The sequence below is a fragment of the Salmo trutta genome, chromosome 6, assembly GCF_901001165.1.
Source record: "Salmo trutta chromosome 6, fSalTru1.1, whole genome shotgun sequence".
NCBI lineage: Eukaryota > Metazoa > Chordata > Actinopteri > Salmoniformes > Salmonidae > Salmo > Salmo trutta.
The window spans coordinates 28,964,673-28,982,983 of record NC_042962.1 but is presented as its reverse complement, the minus strand read 5'-3'; the positions used below and the strand labels follow the sequence as shown (position 1 = coordinate 28,982,983).

The 18,311-nt window shown below is 45.4% G+C and overlaps 2 protein-coding genes across 10 annotated transcripts in view; both read left to right on the top strand.

Moving 5' to 3' along the window:
• Positions 1 to 11,355, top strand: part of LOC115195822 (sickle tail protein homolog) — a 224,151-nt gene extending 212,796 nt beyond the window's left edge. For 7 of the 9 annotated variants that reach the window (XM_029756110.1, XM_029756103.1, XM_029756104.1 and 4 more), the window contains 9 exons: positions 868 to 1,396; positions 1,749 to 1,929; positions 2,102 to 2,373; positions 2,731 to 2,901; positions 3,612 to 3,740; positions 5,612 to 5,692; positions 5,994 to 7,676; positions 8,276 to 8,416; positions 9,665 to 11,355. In XM_029756110.1, the coding sequence (XP_029611970.1) occupies positions 868 to 1,396; positions 1,749 to 1,929; positions 2,102 to 2,373; positions 2,731 to 2,901; positions 3,612 to 3,740; positions 5,612 to 5,692; positions 5,994 to 7,676; positions 8,276 to 8,416; positions 9,665 to 10,195 (3,718 nt within the window). In that variant the 3' untranslated portion in view covers positions 10,196 to 11,355. The remainder of the gene's footprint in view (positions 1 to 867; positions 1,397 to 1,748; positions 1,930 to 2,101; positions 2,374 to 2,730; positions 2,902 to 3,611; positions 3,741 to 5,611; positions 5,693 to 5,993; positions 7,677 to 8,275; positions 8,417 to 9,664) is intronic. The other 2 variants (XM_029756111.1, XM_029756108.1) reach the window with 2 other exon arrangements.
• Positions 11,356 to 11,437: 82 nt separating this feature from the next.
• On the top strand, positions 11,438 to 15,165 carry LOC115195823 (uracil nucleotide/cysteinyl leukotriene receptor-like). Its single transcript, XM_029756112.1, has 2 exons — positions 11,438 to 11,825; positions 13,935 to 15,165. The coding sequence occupies exons 1-2, from the start codon at positions 11,533 to 11,535 to the stop codon at positions 14,908 to 14,910; spliced, it is 1,269 nt and encodes a 422-aa protein (XP_029611972.1). The 5' UTR covers positions 11,438 to 11,532; the 3' UTR covers positions 14,911 to 15,165.
• The last annotated feature ends 3,146 nt before the right edge of the window (positions 15,166 to 18,311 follow it).

Below are 18,311 nucleotides of genomic sequence, written 5' to 3'. Positions count from 1 at the left end.
GCCAAGGAACTTGAAGCTCTCAACCTGCTCCACTACAGCCCCATCGATGAGAATGGGGGAATCGAGGGAGTGAGAGGTTAAAAGAGAGACAGAGAGAGAGGATGGAAAACAGAAGCTTTCAGAGAAGTCAGACAGTGGGTAACATGACTATAGTGTAAGGGACACTAACAGTTGATTATGCTGGCGAGGCTTTGGCACTGATCCCGTCCAATGGGTCATGCGGAATGGACAGAGGTGGCGTCCATCTTAATTTAGCTCTCCATTGAACCGATAAGTTAATTAATTTGGGCGCAACATGGCTCCCTGCGGCATTCCATTTCCATATAAACATCTGTCAGAGACACTCTGCTGTGTGGGTCGTCAACACTTTTTCCAAGGGAGCACCACACAACGCAGCCAAACTAATCTACATTACCTCATCCCGTCAGTGCATTTCTCTCCCCGCACTTCAGAGATGATTACACTCACTTTGATGCTGGGTTTGGTCCAAATTCACTTGGGGAGGTTTATTGTGTTTTCAGGCTAAAGAAGCTTGGATGGTGCAGTAGTTCTTTCAAATTCCTAAGTTCTGTATGTACTGTTCTATGTTATGAGGTTAGGAGATTTGAAGCATGACATATGACCTCATAGCTACAGTATGTGTTTAACCTTAGTGGGATACAGTTTAGATTAACTAGTGTTTGGCTGTTTGTGGTCAGTTTACTTTCTAAAACTTTCCCAAAATTCTGGGGGGGGATATATTTTCAGAAATCTTGGTTGGAATATTCCAGGAGGGAATAAGCATAAAATACAGAATCCTCCAAGCAGAATTTAACCTGAATTTTACAAGTCTAATAGTAAGTCTATCCTGCCCTCTATGCCCTACAGATGTGCTACAGAGGGTCTGCTGAAGGGATCTGACCCTGCTATGTGTGCCTCAGTGAAACTAACCCCAGCAGAGAGCAGCCCAGTCACCACCACAGTGGACTCCGACCCCCCAGTGGAGCCTCCAGCTTCCCCCTCGGCCCTGCCCGAGCCCCAGAGCTCCTCCATCAAGTCTGAGGTGGTCATGCCCTCCTCCCCCATGGTCATCCACCACGTCCAGAGTGCTCCGGTCCACATGCAGCAGTCCCAGCAGTCTGCAGCCCTGCTGGTCCAGCCCAGCCCACCTACGACCCCCACCCACAGCAAGGGCTGGGACTCCCCCAGCTCAGCCAAGGATTCCACTGGCACCACCTCGGCCTCAAACTCCAACCCCTCCAGCCAGGGGGGAAGCCCTGCCCAGCAGAAGAAAACCCCTGCTGCCCACCTAGAGCTGGCGACCCAGGCTCCGGTCAATAACGGCAGCAGCGGGACAGGGAACCTCCTAATCGAGGAGATTCACACCAAGAGCAAAAACAGGGCCATGTCTATAGAGGTAAGCCCTATGGAAGTCATACTGTACTTTAGACCTCAGTCTATGATATAACATTTCCCCTATGGGTTATTATTTATCTTCCCTCCACTGCTGTCTCCTCTCTCTCTCCCCCTCGCTCTCTCTCAATCCCTTCTCTCTCTCTCTCTCTCTCTCTCTCTCTCTCTCTCTCTCTCTCTCTCTCTCTCTCTCTCTCTCTCTCTCTCTCTCTCTCTCTCTCTCTCTCTCTCTCTCTCTCTCTCTCTCTCTCTCTCTCTCTCTCTCTCTCTCTCTCTCTCTCTCTCTCTCCTCTCTCTCTCTCTCTCTCTTCCCCCCCCCCCCCCCCCCCCCCCCCCCCCCCCCCCCCCCTCCACAGGTGGCAGAGAAGGAGTGGGAGGAACGGAGGCAGAACATGGGCCACTACAATGGGAGGGAGTTTGAGAGGATCCTAAATGAGGCCCAGGCCAACATGATGAAGGGCATTCCCAGTCTGGATGTGCCGAGTGAGAGGGATGCCTCTACAGCACCCTCTGCTGCCCTGGAGGAGCCAGCCCCAGGCAAGGGTCTTTTATACAGCTTTAGCTCTTACTATATTCCACTACTACAATTTGTTTTTATTTTGGACAGGTTTTTTGAAGCAAGTAAACCATTTTTCTTCAGGAAAATGACCCTTTGTAGTTGTCATGTAGCCCTCATTGTTGACCTTATGTGTGTGTTCGTCTATTACAGACGGCACTCAGCCTGAGCTCAGCTCAGAGAAACCAGCCATAGCCAAGCCTGCTGGTCCTGAGAAACTCCCCAAGTCGGTGCTAGAGAAGCCCACCACCACCAAGCCTATCGCTGCTGCAGACAAAGTGGGCAAAGTCAGCTTGGAGAAGGCCATCAAGTCCCCCCCCCCTCCACCACCCAGAAAGACCTTCCCCACCTCCAGCTCTGGAATGACCACCACACGGTCTGGCGAGGTGGTTTACACCAGCAGGAAGGAGTCTGCCTCGGGACAGGTCAGTCTGCCATGTAGTTAGGCTGCAGGGTAGTCTGCGGTCAACTAGCTCTGGTCCAGGGGGTTACATATGGCTTGCTGACACTGAGCCTTCAGCATCAGCAAGCCGCACGTAACGACCTGGATCAGAGCGAATGGCAAACCGTAGACATCCTTTCTACTTGGGTGGGCCAGACCTGACCTTAAACAATGTGGGGAGAGGGGGTGAAGTCTAAGGACAGTTAATCAAGCAATCTGAGAACCTTATAATTGATATTGGAATGGCCCATGTTGCACTCTTGTGGTAAATAATATTGATGCTAGTATTCGAGTCATATTAAAAAAATAATTTTTAACTCCCCCATTCCCGTCCGCCCAGGAGGGAGATGAGGCTGAGGTCTCACCACAAGCCCCAGCTAGCCAGTCCAAACCCACCAAGGTCCCGCCAGAGACCAAGCCCAAGCCCTCCACCCCTCCCCCCATTGCTGCCTCAGCCAACCACGAGGAGGAGGAGGAGGACGAGCGAGACAAAATCATGGCTGAGCTCCAGGTGAGAAACATACTGTACATCCAACAGCTGCTGTACATTTACCAAACACACACACACACGTCATACTTAAGCAATAATGCCCGACGCAACGTGGGGTGCCTGGACACAACCCTTAGCCGTGGTATATTGGCCATATATCATAAACCCCCGAGGTGCCTTATTGCGATTATAAACTAGTTACCAATGTAATTAGAACAGTAAAAATACAGGTTTTGACATACCCATGGTATACGGTCTGATATACCACGGCTGACAGCCAATCAGCATTCAGGGCGCGAACGACACAGTTTATAATATACAATAATGATCACATTGAACCACCGGAAAACACATCCACACTGATGATGGTTGTGAGGAGGTTGAATGTGCTGTCTTTCTCCTTGACTCTGGGAGTAGGTGCTACATCTCTTCTTTTTGTGGTGGCTGGGTTACCTTCACTTGGCAGAGGATGGACACAGTCATTTACAAAAGCAGAATTAACCATGGTCTTACCCTTAGATAGTTTAACCATTCGGTAACCACAGCACTAGGTTAATAGTATCTGAGTAGTATCAGACCTGCACCAAGCAGAAGAATGTTCTCCACTTAACTGTCTGGTACTGTAGGTGTTTCTAATAGACTATAACCTCACATATGGTAGGCAAAGTATAGGTAGGCTCTAGACCTCAGGGCCCTAAACCCTAATCCCCTGACCTATCTTCAATCCCCAGGTGTTCCAGAAGTGCATAGTTAAGGATGTAGGGGTGAAAAGTAGTGTGCTAGAGACACACCCTACTCGAGTTGAGCCCCAGATCAGAGAGCTAAGACCTGGGGCCTTATTGCCCCTCAAAGAGAAAAAGGTAAAGGATGTGGCGCCGTTTAGCCGTCCGTCTAACTGCCTGCTTCTGCCCACTACGTGACGCCAACTAACGATTGCCTTAACCACCTCTGTGCCTTTCACACTTCCCTGCTTCTGCCTCAGTCAAGAGATCTGTACTGAAACAACCAAAATCCCTTCTGTTTCTGACTTATTCTCTTTTTCCCTTTTTGATTTCAATGGAACTCATGGCTTGGACTTGTTTTTCTCTGATTAAGTCTGCAGAAAATGTCTGGAAACGTTTGTGTGCATCCAACAAATGAATGATGTCTTGTTGCTACTGGTATTTGATTGCATTATGTTTGTCTTGACTGATCCAACCAATAAAATAATCCTTTATCTTGAATCCAGACGTAATTGAATGGTCTTGTCCGTTTTCTTTGGAATAACTGCCCTTTTATTCAAAAAATAATAATAATTTGCTTATAGATTTTGCTATATGAAATTACTTTGAGTCGATTGGCTATTGAGGTGAACAAGGTTTTATTACTTGGTACCTAGGTGACAGACTTGTTTTTGCAGACTTGGTTTACTTTTGGTCGCTTTGACCACTTTGCCCTTTGACCCCTGGGTCCTTTTTCTTTACTTGCCTTATTTCTTGGGAACAATACCTTACTATTTCTCTAAATCTCTATAGAACTGTAACTTGATCTGCTAACTAATTTTAATACCCAAAGATATGCCTACTGTGGTTGCTGTCCACAGGAGAAAAGTATGTTTATTCGATCAGTCACACAGTAAACTACAGTGTGGATGTGTCCCATAAATGGCACACTATTAGCTATATAGTGCACTACGTTTGACCAGAGCCCTATTTGCCTTGGTGAAAAGTAGTGCACTACCGAGTACCATTTGGAAGGTACACTGGATCTTATGTTCCTCGCTCAGAAACCATTTCACACGAGATATTGTACATGGACTGTATGAGCGATCCAGTTATTCTGTGGGTCAGAATTGATCTCTTCCTTGAAAACCCAATGTTCAGCGCACACATCAGTAATGGATTTCGTCACGTTATTCCCACACGCATTTTCAGTCATTCAACATTGTATTCCACTCACCACATGGGAATGATTGAAAAAAAAAACATTCTTGTAGCACCAACAACAATGAGGATATATTAAACTGATGCAACACTGAACATTAGCTAGTCTGTGGATAGAATGAGTGTCAGTCTATACTCCAGATTAGAATAGTAGTTAGTTAACTCTAATTCCTTAGTAAAAGGGACAATCTGGGATTGGTACATCCATTTTTTTGACTTTTTGGATAGACTGCTTTGTTGTTTGAATCCCAAATTGTCCCTTAAAAGGTTTTTACATAATCCATTCCCATATCAATTAACTACATTCCATTCCAACTCCCAATATCCATAACATACCATAACCATTCACTTGTGCCTGCATGAGTTATCCTATAAGGCATCTAACAATACTTGTAAACAAACAACGTTGTAAACACGAAGGACTGAAAATGCGGATGTTTCAGGATCTACTTCTTATCTTCTCGATCTTGAAACGCATACTATAGTTCAACAAATCAAAAGATGCCTTATAGGAGGGTTGTTGCCCAATGCAGTGTTAAGACCGTGGATGTAAATACCTATGTTATACCAATGTGCCATGCAATCCACTGTGTCTTCAACCTTGTTTCAATTGGCACTTTAAATCAGGGCCAAATTCGATCTGTGCCCACTGAAGATCTGCCTTGAATTTAAATGTCAATGGAAACAAGGCTTTAGAGTGCAGTTGCACCATACAGTGCACCAGTAGAGTGCGGTTGCACCATACAGTGCACCCATAGGGTGCAGTTTCGCAATAATGCTGTCCCTTAATTCACAAACTGTCCTAGCAGAGCTCGGAGAAAACCCGGGAGGATAAACATCCCAACGCGGATGAAAACGGGAACACCACCCCTCTTCGTCAAAGTCCAGGGGTACGAATACCATATTTTGACCGCTAAAACTTAATAGTCAAAATCTCAGGGCATTTATTAAGCTAAGAATAGTCTTGACATACAAAGTTTCAAACGTGCCTTGATATGTTTCAAAATGTCAGTTTCTACAGCATATGATATGGGCCTTATGAAAGTCATTCGCATGCCTTACATGTCATGATATACAGTATGTTCCCATATTGATAGGTTTGTCATGTGGTATAGTGTTGTGGTTTTAGCTTCTAGCAGAGGGTTGTGGTTTTTAATATAAATTCTCTCCTCCTTTCTTTTCCGTATGCAGGTCATATACTACGTCACTGGGCAGATCTCCAAAGAGCAGCTGCCACCACCGGCCGCAATGGAGGAGGCTCCGGAACACAGAGACAACCCAACACTATCCCCCTCACAGGTGTCAAATGTGAATGCTAATGACAATTCCCCAAGCCAGCAGCCACAACCGAAACCCCAGCAGTTAGGGCCACCTGTATCTCCCAAGCCTCTGTTCTTGAATGGCCCCAGCCCTCTGTCTCAGAAACAGGTGGTGACCTCAGAGTCATTGAAGACCAGCCCAGGAGTGGTGAAAGGGGTTCTGGAAAACCCAGCGACCACCACTGTGGATAAGCTTCAGATAAGCACAGTCAAGAGGACAGAGACCTCAGTCTCCTCAGTCGTCCAGGAGTCCAGCATTCCCCTTAGTAAGAGTGTTGTGTTGCCTGCTGCATTGCCTGAAGTCCCTCCGACAACCACCATAAGAGAGGCTCCTAAGGCAGTGGTGTCTCCCCCAGAGAAGGCTCTTAGTGAGGCCACTGATCAGCCCAGACCCTGGTATGAGGAGGTGGATGAGGAGGCCAGCCTGAGCCCTGACCTCCCTGGTGAGGAAGCCCCTCCGCCCCCAGACAATATTGCCTTCATGATCACCAACAGCAAGGTCCAGGCCCTGTCCTGTGGGGAGTACCAGGAGCTGGTCAACGCCAAACGGGGCATCCAGACCGTGACCGTGTGTGGGGGACCTGGGAAACGGGAGATGACCAACACCACCCCGGGTGGCGGGGGCGGCTCGGCGGGGTCACAGGACAATGGCTTCAACAACAAGAAGCCAGTCATCATCATCTTCGACCAGCCCATGGACATCCGCTCGGCATACAAGCGCCTGTCCACGGTGTTTGAGTGCGAGGAGGAGCTGGAGAGCATGCTGGCCGCGGAGCGCATTGAGGAGGAGGACGAGGAGACGGAGGAGACAGAGAAGAGCAGTGGTGGACTGCAGGTAAAGGTCAAGGCCCCCGGCGGTGCTCTTAGCTCTTCCAGTAGTAGCTTGTCGCGCTCTTCTTCCTCGACTTCGGAGCTCGCCGAGTTGTCCGGTGATGGCAAGCCGGATGGGAAGAAGAAGTTTACGTTCAAGTTTCCCAAGAAGCAGCTGGCCGCTCTGTCGCAGGCCATCCGCACGGGCACCAAGACGGGCAAGAAGACGCTGCAGGTGGTGGTGTACGAGGACGAGGAGGAGTCGGACGGCACAGTCCGACAGCACAAGGAGGCCAAGAGATTTGAGATCCAAAGTCGCTCCAAACCATCTGCTGCCCCAGCAAACAAGACGCCCAAGGCCCCAGCTGCAGCCGTTGTAAGGAGGGAGCACTCGGATTCCAAAGGCAGGACGGACAAGATCCGGAAGAGCACCTACAAGACCCTGGACAGCCTGGAGCAGACCATCAAACAGCTAGAGACGACCATCAGTGAGATGGGCCCCGCAACGCACCACCAGGAGAAACCAGTGAGCAGTGCAGCCAGCGTGGAGCCCCAAGCTGGGTGTGTCTTGAGTGGGGAGAATGGAGGCCTGAAGAGGTCCTTATCACTCCCTTCCAAGAGTTCACTCCTCAAGGTCCCCAAGCCCAGCAAGGCCTCCTCTCAGAGGAAGAAGACCAAACCTCAGCTCCTCCCCCGGCCAGCCGTCATCCCCACCGCCACTGTCACCCCCGTCACCAGCCAACAGGTCTCTTTCTAAGCTCTTGTCAATCGGGAGGCTTTGGGCCCTCTTTTTAGTCGTCCCTCCCTCCCTTCACTCCATCCTAACCACTGGGTTTACCTTACCACTGGGTTTACCAACCAACCACTTATTAACTCACTCCCCAGGTGTTTTGGAAATGTCAGAGCCCCTCCTCTGTTGGTTTCTCCCTCTGTGTGATCATGGTCCAACATGATTGGGGAGTGGCATTTTCAATGGGTCCCTCCTCCTGTCTCTCATGTCTCTCCTTCAATTGGCTGCTCAAACTCTAACCGGGGCTTCAGCCAGTAGTAGACTCTTAATCACACAATGACACTCCATGTTGATTACACGGTCTTTTTGGTTTCTTGAAGCTGTTGTTCTTGGACTGCATGAACTGTAGGGTTATACGTTTTGGTATAGGCTACTACGGTACAGGGGGTGCATGTGCTCTTACCGGTGTTATTAAGGTTAACTGTGAGGGTAATCTTGAATGAACAGTTTTCTGACCTGTCAGTGCCTTGTTGATAACAGTTTCTCATACCTCCAATATGGTGTTCTGTTTTTTTTTTTCTTTCTTGTTTTGTTTCGTTTGGATCCTCTTGCAGAACGCAACCAGTGTCGCTTCCCCTACTAGTCGGATGCCAGTGCCCCTGTCTGCGAAGTCCAGGCAGTCGCCAGGGACTACTACTGACAAAGCAGGAAAACAGCAAAAGCTACAGGACAGCACTCAGAGGCAGTTTCGACAGGTAGTTTTACTATAGGGCTTTACCAGAGACCATAGGGACTAGAGGGAACACACCTGTATAGTGAACACAGGACATAGAAAACAAGAGGCCTGTGCTAAGGGAAAAAAATAATTAAACAACCAAAGCTGTGAGATTTGAAATGTTTCGTTTAAATGGGATTGAGGTGGCCATTTTGGCTTCTGTTGATGTTTTCTCTCGATCTACTCTGACTGAAAGGCATGTTTGAATCTTGACTGTTACCCCCATAACATCATCGTACTGTATGCTTGTGCATGGTCCACACTGCTCATGGCGGCTTTTGCTGTGTTGGTGACATGAAAAAAATGTAAAGGGAAAAGAGAAAGACAAAACAGATATACCCTGTCATTGACTGAGTTCTCCATCACATCCCGTTTCCATCACAGCTGAGTTCCTAAACAGTGTTGTCAACCAACCCCAGGATGCTTTACTAAACTGATACTTCCGATTGGCCACGCTCTCTCCTACCCTCAATGCACCTCTACTAAACCCAAGCAGCCTACCCGATGCGCTCCTTTCTTTTCAGAGTGCACAGTTACTAAAGAACACTTTAATATCCCTCCCTCCAACACTGGTGGAACCAGCCGGATCGCTGCGTTCACCATTATATTTAACTTCAACAGAATGGTGAACGCAACGATAAGGCTGCTTCCACCAAGCTACCTTCCACCCTTCTCTTGATGCTCATCTACCACCCATCTCTCTTCCTTGTAGTAGCAATCAATGCAAATGTTCGCCCCTACTGCTCCCGATATGCACTTGTATGTCTTCCACCCTCAAAAATCTCTCCTCTTTTATCTAACATTTTCCTCCCCAACCGAGATGCATCTCTGGTTTTGCCCTCCTCTCGGTTGTTGTCTCCACTTCTCAGAAAGCTTGACAATCACTCTAACACACAGGCAGCACCTAGAGATGCCCCCCACCCCCATCTCCAACCCCCTCCCTTTATCCCTCCTTCCATCCTTTCAATATTTTCTTTCCACTTTGAAATGAATAGTGTGCTTCTCAGTTACTGTGCCTCAAGTAACCCAGTAAACATGGACTGTAGCTAGTTTGAGCCGTTGTGTGCGTCTATTAGTTATCTTAGTAGTAATAGGTTTGTTTGTGTGATTGTTTAATGTCTATAACTTTAGTGAAGTCAATGTTGTCTTGCATTTTTTACATTTGTTACCTTAAATCACCCGTTCCCTTTTTGACAACCAGTCTTTGTTCTGGCATCTCTGTTTGCAGGCTAACGGAAGCGCTAAAAGAGCGGGGGGGGATCATAAAACTACTTCCCCTACTGTACCTGCCTCTAAAATCCCAGCTTTTTATCCTAGCTCTGGTAAAGGCAGCACCTCCCAGTCTGCTCCAAACTCAGATGCTACTAACCCTATTAACCTTTCCTCCTCCTCCAACTCCTCCTCTTCCTCCCCCCACACCACCAAGTCCTCCATCCCATCCCCTCATGCCCCCCGCCACCCTGGCTCGGCCCTCTCCACTTTCTCCCACATCCCCTCCCTCTCTAACGGTTCCTCCCTCAAACTCCCCACACCCTCTCACACAGGTAAAGCTCTCTCGTTCTCCTCGCAGACTCAAAACGGTCGAGCACCCTCCTCCTCCTCCTCTTCCCCCTCCCCTCTGTCGCCCACCCCGTTGGGCCCGGGTGTGAAGAGCATCCGCACCATACACACCCCCAGCTTCACCAGCTACAGGCCCCAGAACGGCAGCAGCGGCAAATCCTGCATCCCAACCGCCACAGCAGCCAAGGACTCCACTTAGCTCCCGTACAGTAGCCCCGTTTGGGTTACTTCTCTCTCTCTCAATCTCATTATTCATGTTTTTGTTTATTGGTTTGTATTTTATTATTGTAAAAAGCGTAATGGATGCACTTCCCCCCACCATTCATATTTCAATTTGATTTGACACACGCATACTCACACCGATGCTTTGACTTCGTTTTAAGTTGCCTTTTCCATTGGCTAAACTTGAACCCTGATTTTAAAAAGGCGTATTAGAGTGCTGAGTAAATAGTTTTAAAAAGAAAAACAAAAAGTGATATAGTTTTACTGCTTCGTAGGTTGTGGAAGCTCTCGCTTTCTCAATTCGCTACTAAAAACGGTATTGAAAATATATTTTTCTTACAGTATCTAAGAATGGAAAAAATATGAAGTTGATGTACAATCACTATGACCATGTGAAATATTATATATGTTTTATTTTTGAAAACCAGAGACTGGATAACCATAGTATATTTTGCTCTTACATTATTTCTTATGTTGCCCAACATTGAGCATAGCCCTAGTAAATGCCTTTTATGAATGCATACTGTACCGTATGCATAAAGACGTTTACAGTGAAACTGCATTGACTTCTATTTTGTTAAGAATATCATGCACTGCCAATTTATTTTTAGGAGATTAAAAAAAAACAGATTTTAAGGAGGTTTATGAGATATTTTTTTTCTTTCTGTAGTTATTGTGCCTATTTGCCAAAGTTGTTATGACATTTCCTGACTCTATTACTGTAACCATGACATACCAAGTGAGAACTCTACGACACACTCGAGGTGTGATGGCTCAAGTCTTTACCTTCGACAGCTTTACTGGAGGTCTCTTAAGTTCATGTTTATTGATGTCTAAATGTATACAGTACTAAAACACAAAAGTCATTGATGAACTGTTCTACCACGTGTACATAAATACTTCTAATAAGAACTTTAGTAGTTTTGTTAACATACCAAAGTTTATTTGTATGCATGCCTTTAAGATGCTTTAGGAGAGGGGAAAGAAGAATTATGTTTGCACAGATAGATTTTGTAAATATTTTGGTTTTCTCTCTCATTTTTGTAAAGCTTTAAACCATACTACATAAAAAGCAATGTGGTAAAGAAAGGAATCATTGTGTTGTAATAAAAACAATAAAAGTCTGCATGCTTGTAATGCATTTGAGGATGTTTCTACTCACTTCTAGTTTCTCTCCTTTCGCTCTCAAGCCTGTACACAGTTCCGACCATGTACCAAGCAGAACTGAATGATGTATAATCTGTTTCATTACATTAACTTGAACAGGTGTCAGCGAGTGGTCAGGCCACATAATGGCAGCGTTTCAGGCTGACTATGTTGCAGATGCACGCCAGATCTCACAATGCCTGGACAAGTGTTCTATCATATCAGTTAACCCCATCATATGATATAGAAATCGGATGCTTGATGAAACGGCACAAAACCAAGTGGATGCAATGCGATGTCTGCAATGTAGTTGGCCTGGAACGTCACCGATGCTTTGAGGGTGTGAAAACTGCGGAGGAGGAGAGGCAAATTAACCTTTGCGAATACATCTCTAAGAGTAAGAGCAACAGAACTACTCTTACCTCAGTCGAAGATCTCTTACCTCAGCAAAGAGCCTACTGGTAAGTATATTATTAGAAGTGGTTATTTACTATTTAAATATGATGTAACTCATGTATAATAATGTCCTATTTCAAATGAAGAGAAGTTGATTTTAAAGTTCAAGTTTAAAGGGGAGACCTGCAGTTGATAAATCCCAGTTTGGACTTGATTATAACTTGGGTGTTATGATATTTACCCATTTGATTCTTGAAGAATATAACTTAGAAATGCTTCATGAGCTTAGGTTCAACTGTCTTACCCGGTCAGAACCAAAAATACTCAATTGTTTTGTAAACAATGTAATTGCAAACAAACATTAAAATATGGTTAAAGAGCAATTGCCCCTAAAAAGCAACTTCTTGTTTTGAAAATGACCTATGTGGCATCGATATGAGTCAGAAACATGTATTCTAGTGTCAAATTTGACTACAAAGTGTAAACAGGATACATTTTTTTATCATAAACGGTCTCTTCCAAAACTGAGATAATAGGAATAAATTGTATGTCACGGAATGAAGGGTTGTGTACCGTAACAGATTTCCATGGGCTCAGTTTATTTTAATCCTGCCTACAGCTGGCAGCACCCAAGTAATCATCAATTCAGAGCGCAGCTGCACATGACCGGATTTAATTTGACCTAACTTGCTTACAACTTTTTCCATGTGGTTTCTTCTTTCACAGACTATATGAAATGATGACCTCTTCCTAAATATTTGGTCAAATTATTAATTTTGTGTATGGTTTCCTAGAAACAATGGTGACTCAACTTACCCCACTCTCACCTAAAATGCTTTTTGGCAATTGTATACACCTGGAGAAATGAACTTTTATTTATCGGCTAGCACTCATAATAGGATAGGATTGACTTTAATGTCCCCAAGGAGAAATTGTCTTAGACACACAGTGCTGCTGTATACAAAAATAGACACTGGTTACTACAAACTTAACATATATTGCACGTTATCTCTGTCATACACAATGCACATGTCTCGTATCGCTCAAATAACCACCATTGGAATTACTTCCTCATAGTTCTTATGTAGTTCTCTACAGATAACCACCCTATTCTGTTTTTGAAACGGTTAGTGGGCGACAGGAAGGCTATATTTGCTACAGGAAGGCTATATTTCCTATGTACCTCTTGTTGATGCTAAAGTAATCACTTGAGTTATGTCCCAAATGGCACCCTATTCCCCATAGGCTTCTGGTAAGAAGTAGTGCACTGCATAGCAATGGGGTGCCATATGAGATACACAGGCTTGGGTTATATGATACAATGTAGACTTCACAAATGAAACTACCGTTATGTGTAACAACAGAATTATTCACAACTCACACTAAAAACACACTAAAAAACTTTTTTTAAAGGTTCTATAAAAAATATGTTCATACGGTTCTATATAGAACCATTAAAAAAGGCTCCATATATCACCCAAAAAGGGTTCCACTGTGGTTACAACCCTTTGTGGGGCAAAATAGAATTATTTTTTATGGTTCTTTACTGAACCTTTATGGATGATAATGGTTCTGTAAAGAACATTTCTCAATCTCTAATGTTCTTTGTAGAACCACACAGGGTTTTTTATTCTGGTTAAATAGTCATATTGTTAAAGTTCCATAGGTTTTATAATTGTGTTAATTAACAAGTTGAAACAGGTGTGCTAGCTCTTGTCCCTGAGAGAATTGAGTCCTACTGACTTAGTCACCTGTTCTCAATTGACATAAGGCCATTTGTGAGTCTTTCACAAGACACAATCACTGGCCATGGTCATATATAACATGCAATAGCGTAAAACAGATATGATGGAATGACACTCTCACTCATGGTTGCACAAAAAAAGTTGTGCTCAAATCCCGCCCCAAAATATTCAAACGAGCCGCTGACCCTGCATTTAACCAAAACAGGAAATAACCCTTTTTTTAACTGCAAAGAACCATTGAAGGGCTCACAGGGTTCTTTTGGTCAGTATGGTTCCATGTAGAACCATCAACCTTCCCAAAGAACCCTTGAGGAAGCCAATGTTTTTTGTGTACAACTGCAGGGATCCCTCTCAATCTCAGACCCTGCGCTGTTATCATGTAGACTATAGTGTGTTCTTTTCTCTTTGTATCTTTGCTATGTCCTATAGGCTAAGAGACAACAGAATAATGATGAACTACACTGAGGAAGCGAGACATGGCTTTTACACCAAAGGTTCCCACCATGAGAACATCCTGTTTGCTAGCTTTTACATCTTGGTCTTTCTGGTCGCCGTGCCTGGCAACATTTTGGCATTGTGGGTGTTCTGTCGTCAGGCTGACACCTCACCCTCAAAGCTCTTTCTAAAGCACCTGGCCATAGCAGATGTCTCCTACGTGCTAATCTTGCCCATGCGGATGGTCTACCACTTCTCAGACAGCCGCTGGCCCTTTGGAGAGGTCCCCTGTCGCCTGGTGGGGTTTCTCTTCTACCTCAACATGTACTGCAGTCTTTACTTCATGACCTGCATCAGCCTGGACCGCCTCTTGGCCCTGGTCCTACCGCTCAAGTCACGGTCAATGAGGAAGGCTTCATATGCAAGAGTGGTCGTGGTAATTCTGTGGGTCATAGTGACCGTGTCTACGGCTCCCATGCTATTCTCCAAAAAACAAACGATGATTCTGGTTGACAACACAACCGTGGTCATGTGTAACCAGCTGTACTTGGAAAAGACTTCTCCCAAAGCACTGGTGTCAACCATGGTGGCGTTTATTATTCCTCTGGTCACTATAGTGGTCTCCTATATATTAATCCTATTGAAGCTGAGGGGCATCAAGCAACAGGAGGGAAACCCAATCAGAGACAAGGCCATCGGGATGATCATTCTCATCATGGTGAACTTCCTGGTTGCTTTTGTGCCATATCACTTGAACCGTTTCATCTACATTGAGAGACACACTCATAGCGACATGGAAACTGTGTCCATTGAGGCTCTGGCACTAGCCAACCGAGTCACTTCCGCACTAACCTGTTTGAGTGGAGCTTTGGATCCTATTATGTACTTTTTTTTGGCAAGGACTTATCAAAGTATACTGCTGCAGCTGTTCTGTAAAGACAGGAGATCAGACCAGCCAACCACAACCTGATCTAGGATCAGGTCCTGCCGGTACATAATAATATATTTTTTGAAAGGCTAAACTGATCCTAGATCAGCACTCCTCCTGCTCTGAGACCAGTACAAGTGTATGCTTGCAGTGATTCAATGACTATTTAATATTACAATGGCAATGTACAGTGTTGAATCCTACAGTATGATCTCATTGTGGTGTTGTGCAATAAAGGCTACATGCAAATATCTTATTAAAAGAAATGATTGGTAGGCCTATGGCCCTGTATGAAAATGAATCTTATTTCTAGGTTGTTTTACCATTGCTGTTATTGTATGCATACAATTATTGTATAGTGTAGGCATATAGGTATGCCTATTATTAAACTTTTTGGCTAAATTAATAAATAAAATAGTTATTTGTCAAATACACATGTTTAGCAGATGTTATTGCAGTTTTAGTGAAATGGTTGCGTTTCTAGATCCAACAGTGCAGTAATATCTAACAATTTCACAAAAATACACACAGATCTAAAGTAAAGGAATGGAATTAAGAATATATAAATATTTGGACGAGCAATGTCAGTGGCATAGACTAAGTTACAGTAGAATAGGATAGAATACAGTATATACCTACGAGATGAGTAATGCAAAATATGTAAACATTATTAAAGTGACTAGTGTTCCATTTGTAAAGTGGCCAGTGATTTCAAGTCTATGGGCAGCAGCCTCTAATGTGCTAGTGATGGTTATTTAACAGTCTGATGGCCTTGAGATAGAAGCTGTTGTTTAGTCTCTCGGTCCCAGCTTTGATGCAACTGTACTGACCTCACCTTCTGGATGATAGCGGGATGAACAGGCAGTGGCTCGGGGGGTTGTTGTCCTTGATGTTCTTTTTGGCCTTCCTGTGACATCGGGTGCTGTAGGTGTCCTGGAGGGCAGGTAGTTTGCCTCCGGTGATGCGTTGGACAGACCGCACCACTCTCTGGAGAGCCCTGCGATTGCGGGTGGTGCAGTTGCCGTACCAGGCGGTGATACAGCCCAACAGGATGCTCTCGATTGTGCATCTGTAAAAGTTTGTGAGGGTTTTAGGTGCCAAGTCAAATTTAATCAGCCTCCTGGGGTTGAAGAGGCGCTGTTGAGCCTTCTTCACCACACTGTCTGTGTAGGTGGACCATTTCAGATTGTCAGTGATGTGTAAGCCGAGGAACTTGAAGCTTTTCACCTGCTCCACTGCGGTCCCCTCAAAGTGGATAGGGGCGTGCTCCCTCTGCTGTTTCCTGAAGGTCCACGATCAGCTCCTTTGTTTTGTTGATGCTGGGTGAGAGGTTATTTTCTTGGCACCACACTCCCAGGGCCCTCACCTCCTCCCTGTAGGCTGTCTCGTCATTGTTGGCAATCAGGCCTACAACCATTTGTCTCATTTGCAAACTTGATGATTGAGTTGGAGGCGTGTGGCCACGCAGTCATGGGTGAACAGGGAGTACAGGAGGGGGCTGAGCACGCATCCTTGTGAGGCCCAAGAGCTGAGGATCAGCGAAGTGGAGGTGTTGTTTCCTACCTTCAACACATGGGGGGGGCAGCCCGTCAGGAAGTCCAGGACCCAGTTGCACAGGGCAGGGTTCAGGTCGATGGCCACGAGCTTAATTTTTTTATTTCACCTTTATTTAACCAGGTAGGCAAGTTGAGAACAAGTTCTCATTTACAATTGTGACCTGGCCAAGATAAAGCAAGCAGTTTGACACATACAACAACACAGAGTTACACATGGAGTAAAACAAACATACAGTCAATAATATAGTAGAAAAATAAGTCTATATACAAAGTGAGCAAATGAGGTGAGATAAGGGAGGTAAAGGCAAAAAAGGCCATGGTGGCGAAGTAAATACAATATAGCAAGTAAAACACTGGAATGGTAGATATGCAGTTGAAGAAAGTGCAAAGTAGAAATAGAAATAATGGGGTGCAAAGGAGCAAAATAAATAAATACAGTAGGGGAAGAGGTAGTTGTTTGGGCTAAATTATAGATGGGCTATGTACAGGTGCAGTAATCTGTGAGCTGCTCTGACAGCTGGTGCTTAAAGCTAGTGAGGGAGATAAGTGTTTCCAGTTTCAGAGATTTTTATAGTTCGTTCCAGTCATTGGCAGCAGAGAACTGGAAGGAGAGGCGGCCGAAGTAGGAATTGGCTTTGGGGGTGACCAGAGAGATATACCTGCTGGAGCGCGTGCTACAGGTGGGTGCTGCTATGGTGACCAGCGAGCTGAGAAAAGGGGGAACTTTACCTAGCAGGGTCTTGTAGATGACCTGGAGCAAGTGGGATTGGCAACGAGTATGAAGCGAGGACCAGCCAACGAGAGCGTACAGGTCGCAGTGGTGGGTAGTATATGGGGCTTTGGTGACAAAACGGATGGCACTGTGATAGACTGCATCCAATTTATTGAGTAGGGTATTGGAGGCTATTTTGTAAATGACATCGCCGAAGTCGAGGATTGGTAGGATGGTCAGTTTTATGAGGGTATGTTTGGCAGCATGAGTGAAAGATGCTTTGTTGCGAAATAGGAAGCCAATTCTAGATTTAACTTTGGATTAGAGATGTTTGATGTGAGTCTGGAAGGAGAGTTTACAGTCTAACCAGACACCTAGGTATTTGTAGTTGTCCACATATTCTAAGTCAGAACCGTCCAGAGTAGTGATGCAGGATGGGTGGGCAGGTGCAGGCAGCAATCGATTGAAGAGCATGCATTTAGTTTTACTTGTATTTAAGAGCAGTTGGAGGCCACGGAAGGAAAGTTGTATGGCATTGAAGCTCGTCTGGAGGGTAGTTAACACAGTCTCCAAAGAAGGGCCAGATGTATACAGAATGGTGTCGTCTGCGTAGAGGTGGATCAGAGACTCACCAGCAGCAAGAGCGACATCATTAATGTATACAGAGAAAAGAGTCGGCCCAACAATTGAACCCTGTGGCACCCCCATAGAGACTGCCAGAGGCCCGGACAACAGGCCCTCCAATTTGACACACTGAACTCTATCAGAGAAGTAGTTGGTGAACCAGGCGAGGCAATCATTTGAGAAACCAAGGCTGTTGAGTCTGCCGATGAGGATGTGGTGATTGACAGAGTCGAAAGCCTTGGCCAGGTCAATGAATACGGCTGCACAGTATTGTTTCTTATCGATGGCGGTTAAGATATCGTTTAGGACCTTGAGCGTGGCTGAGGTGCACCCATGACCAGCTCTGAAACCAGATTGCATAGCGGAGAAGGTGAGGTGGGATTCGAAATGGTCGGTAATCTTTTGTTGAGTTGGCTTTCGAAGACTTTAGAGAGGCAGGGTAGGATAGATATAGGTCTGTAGCAGTTTGGGTCAAGAGTGTCCCCCCTTTGAAGAGGGGGATGTCCGCAGCTGCTTTCCAATCTTTGGGAATCTCAGACGACACGAAAGAG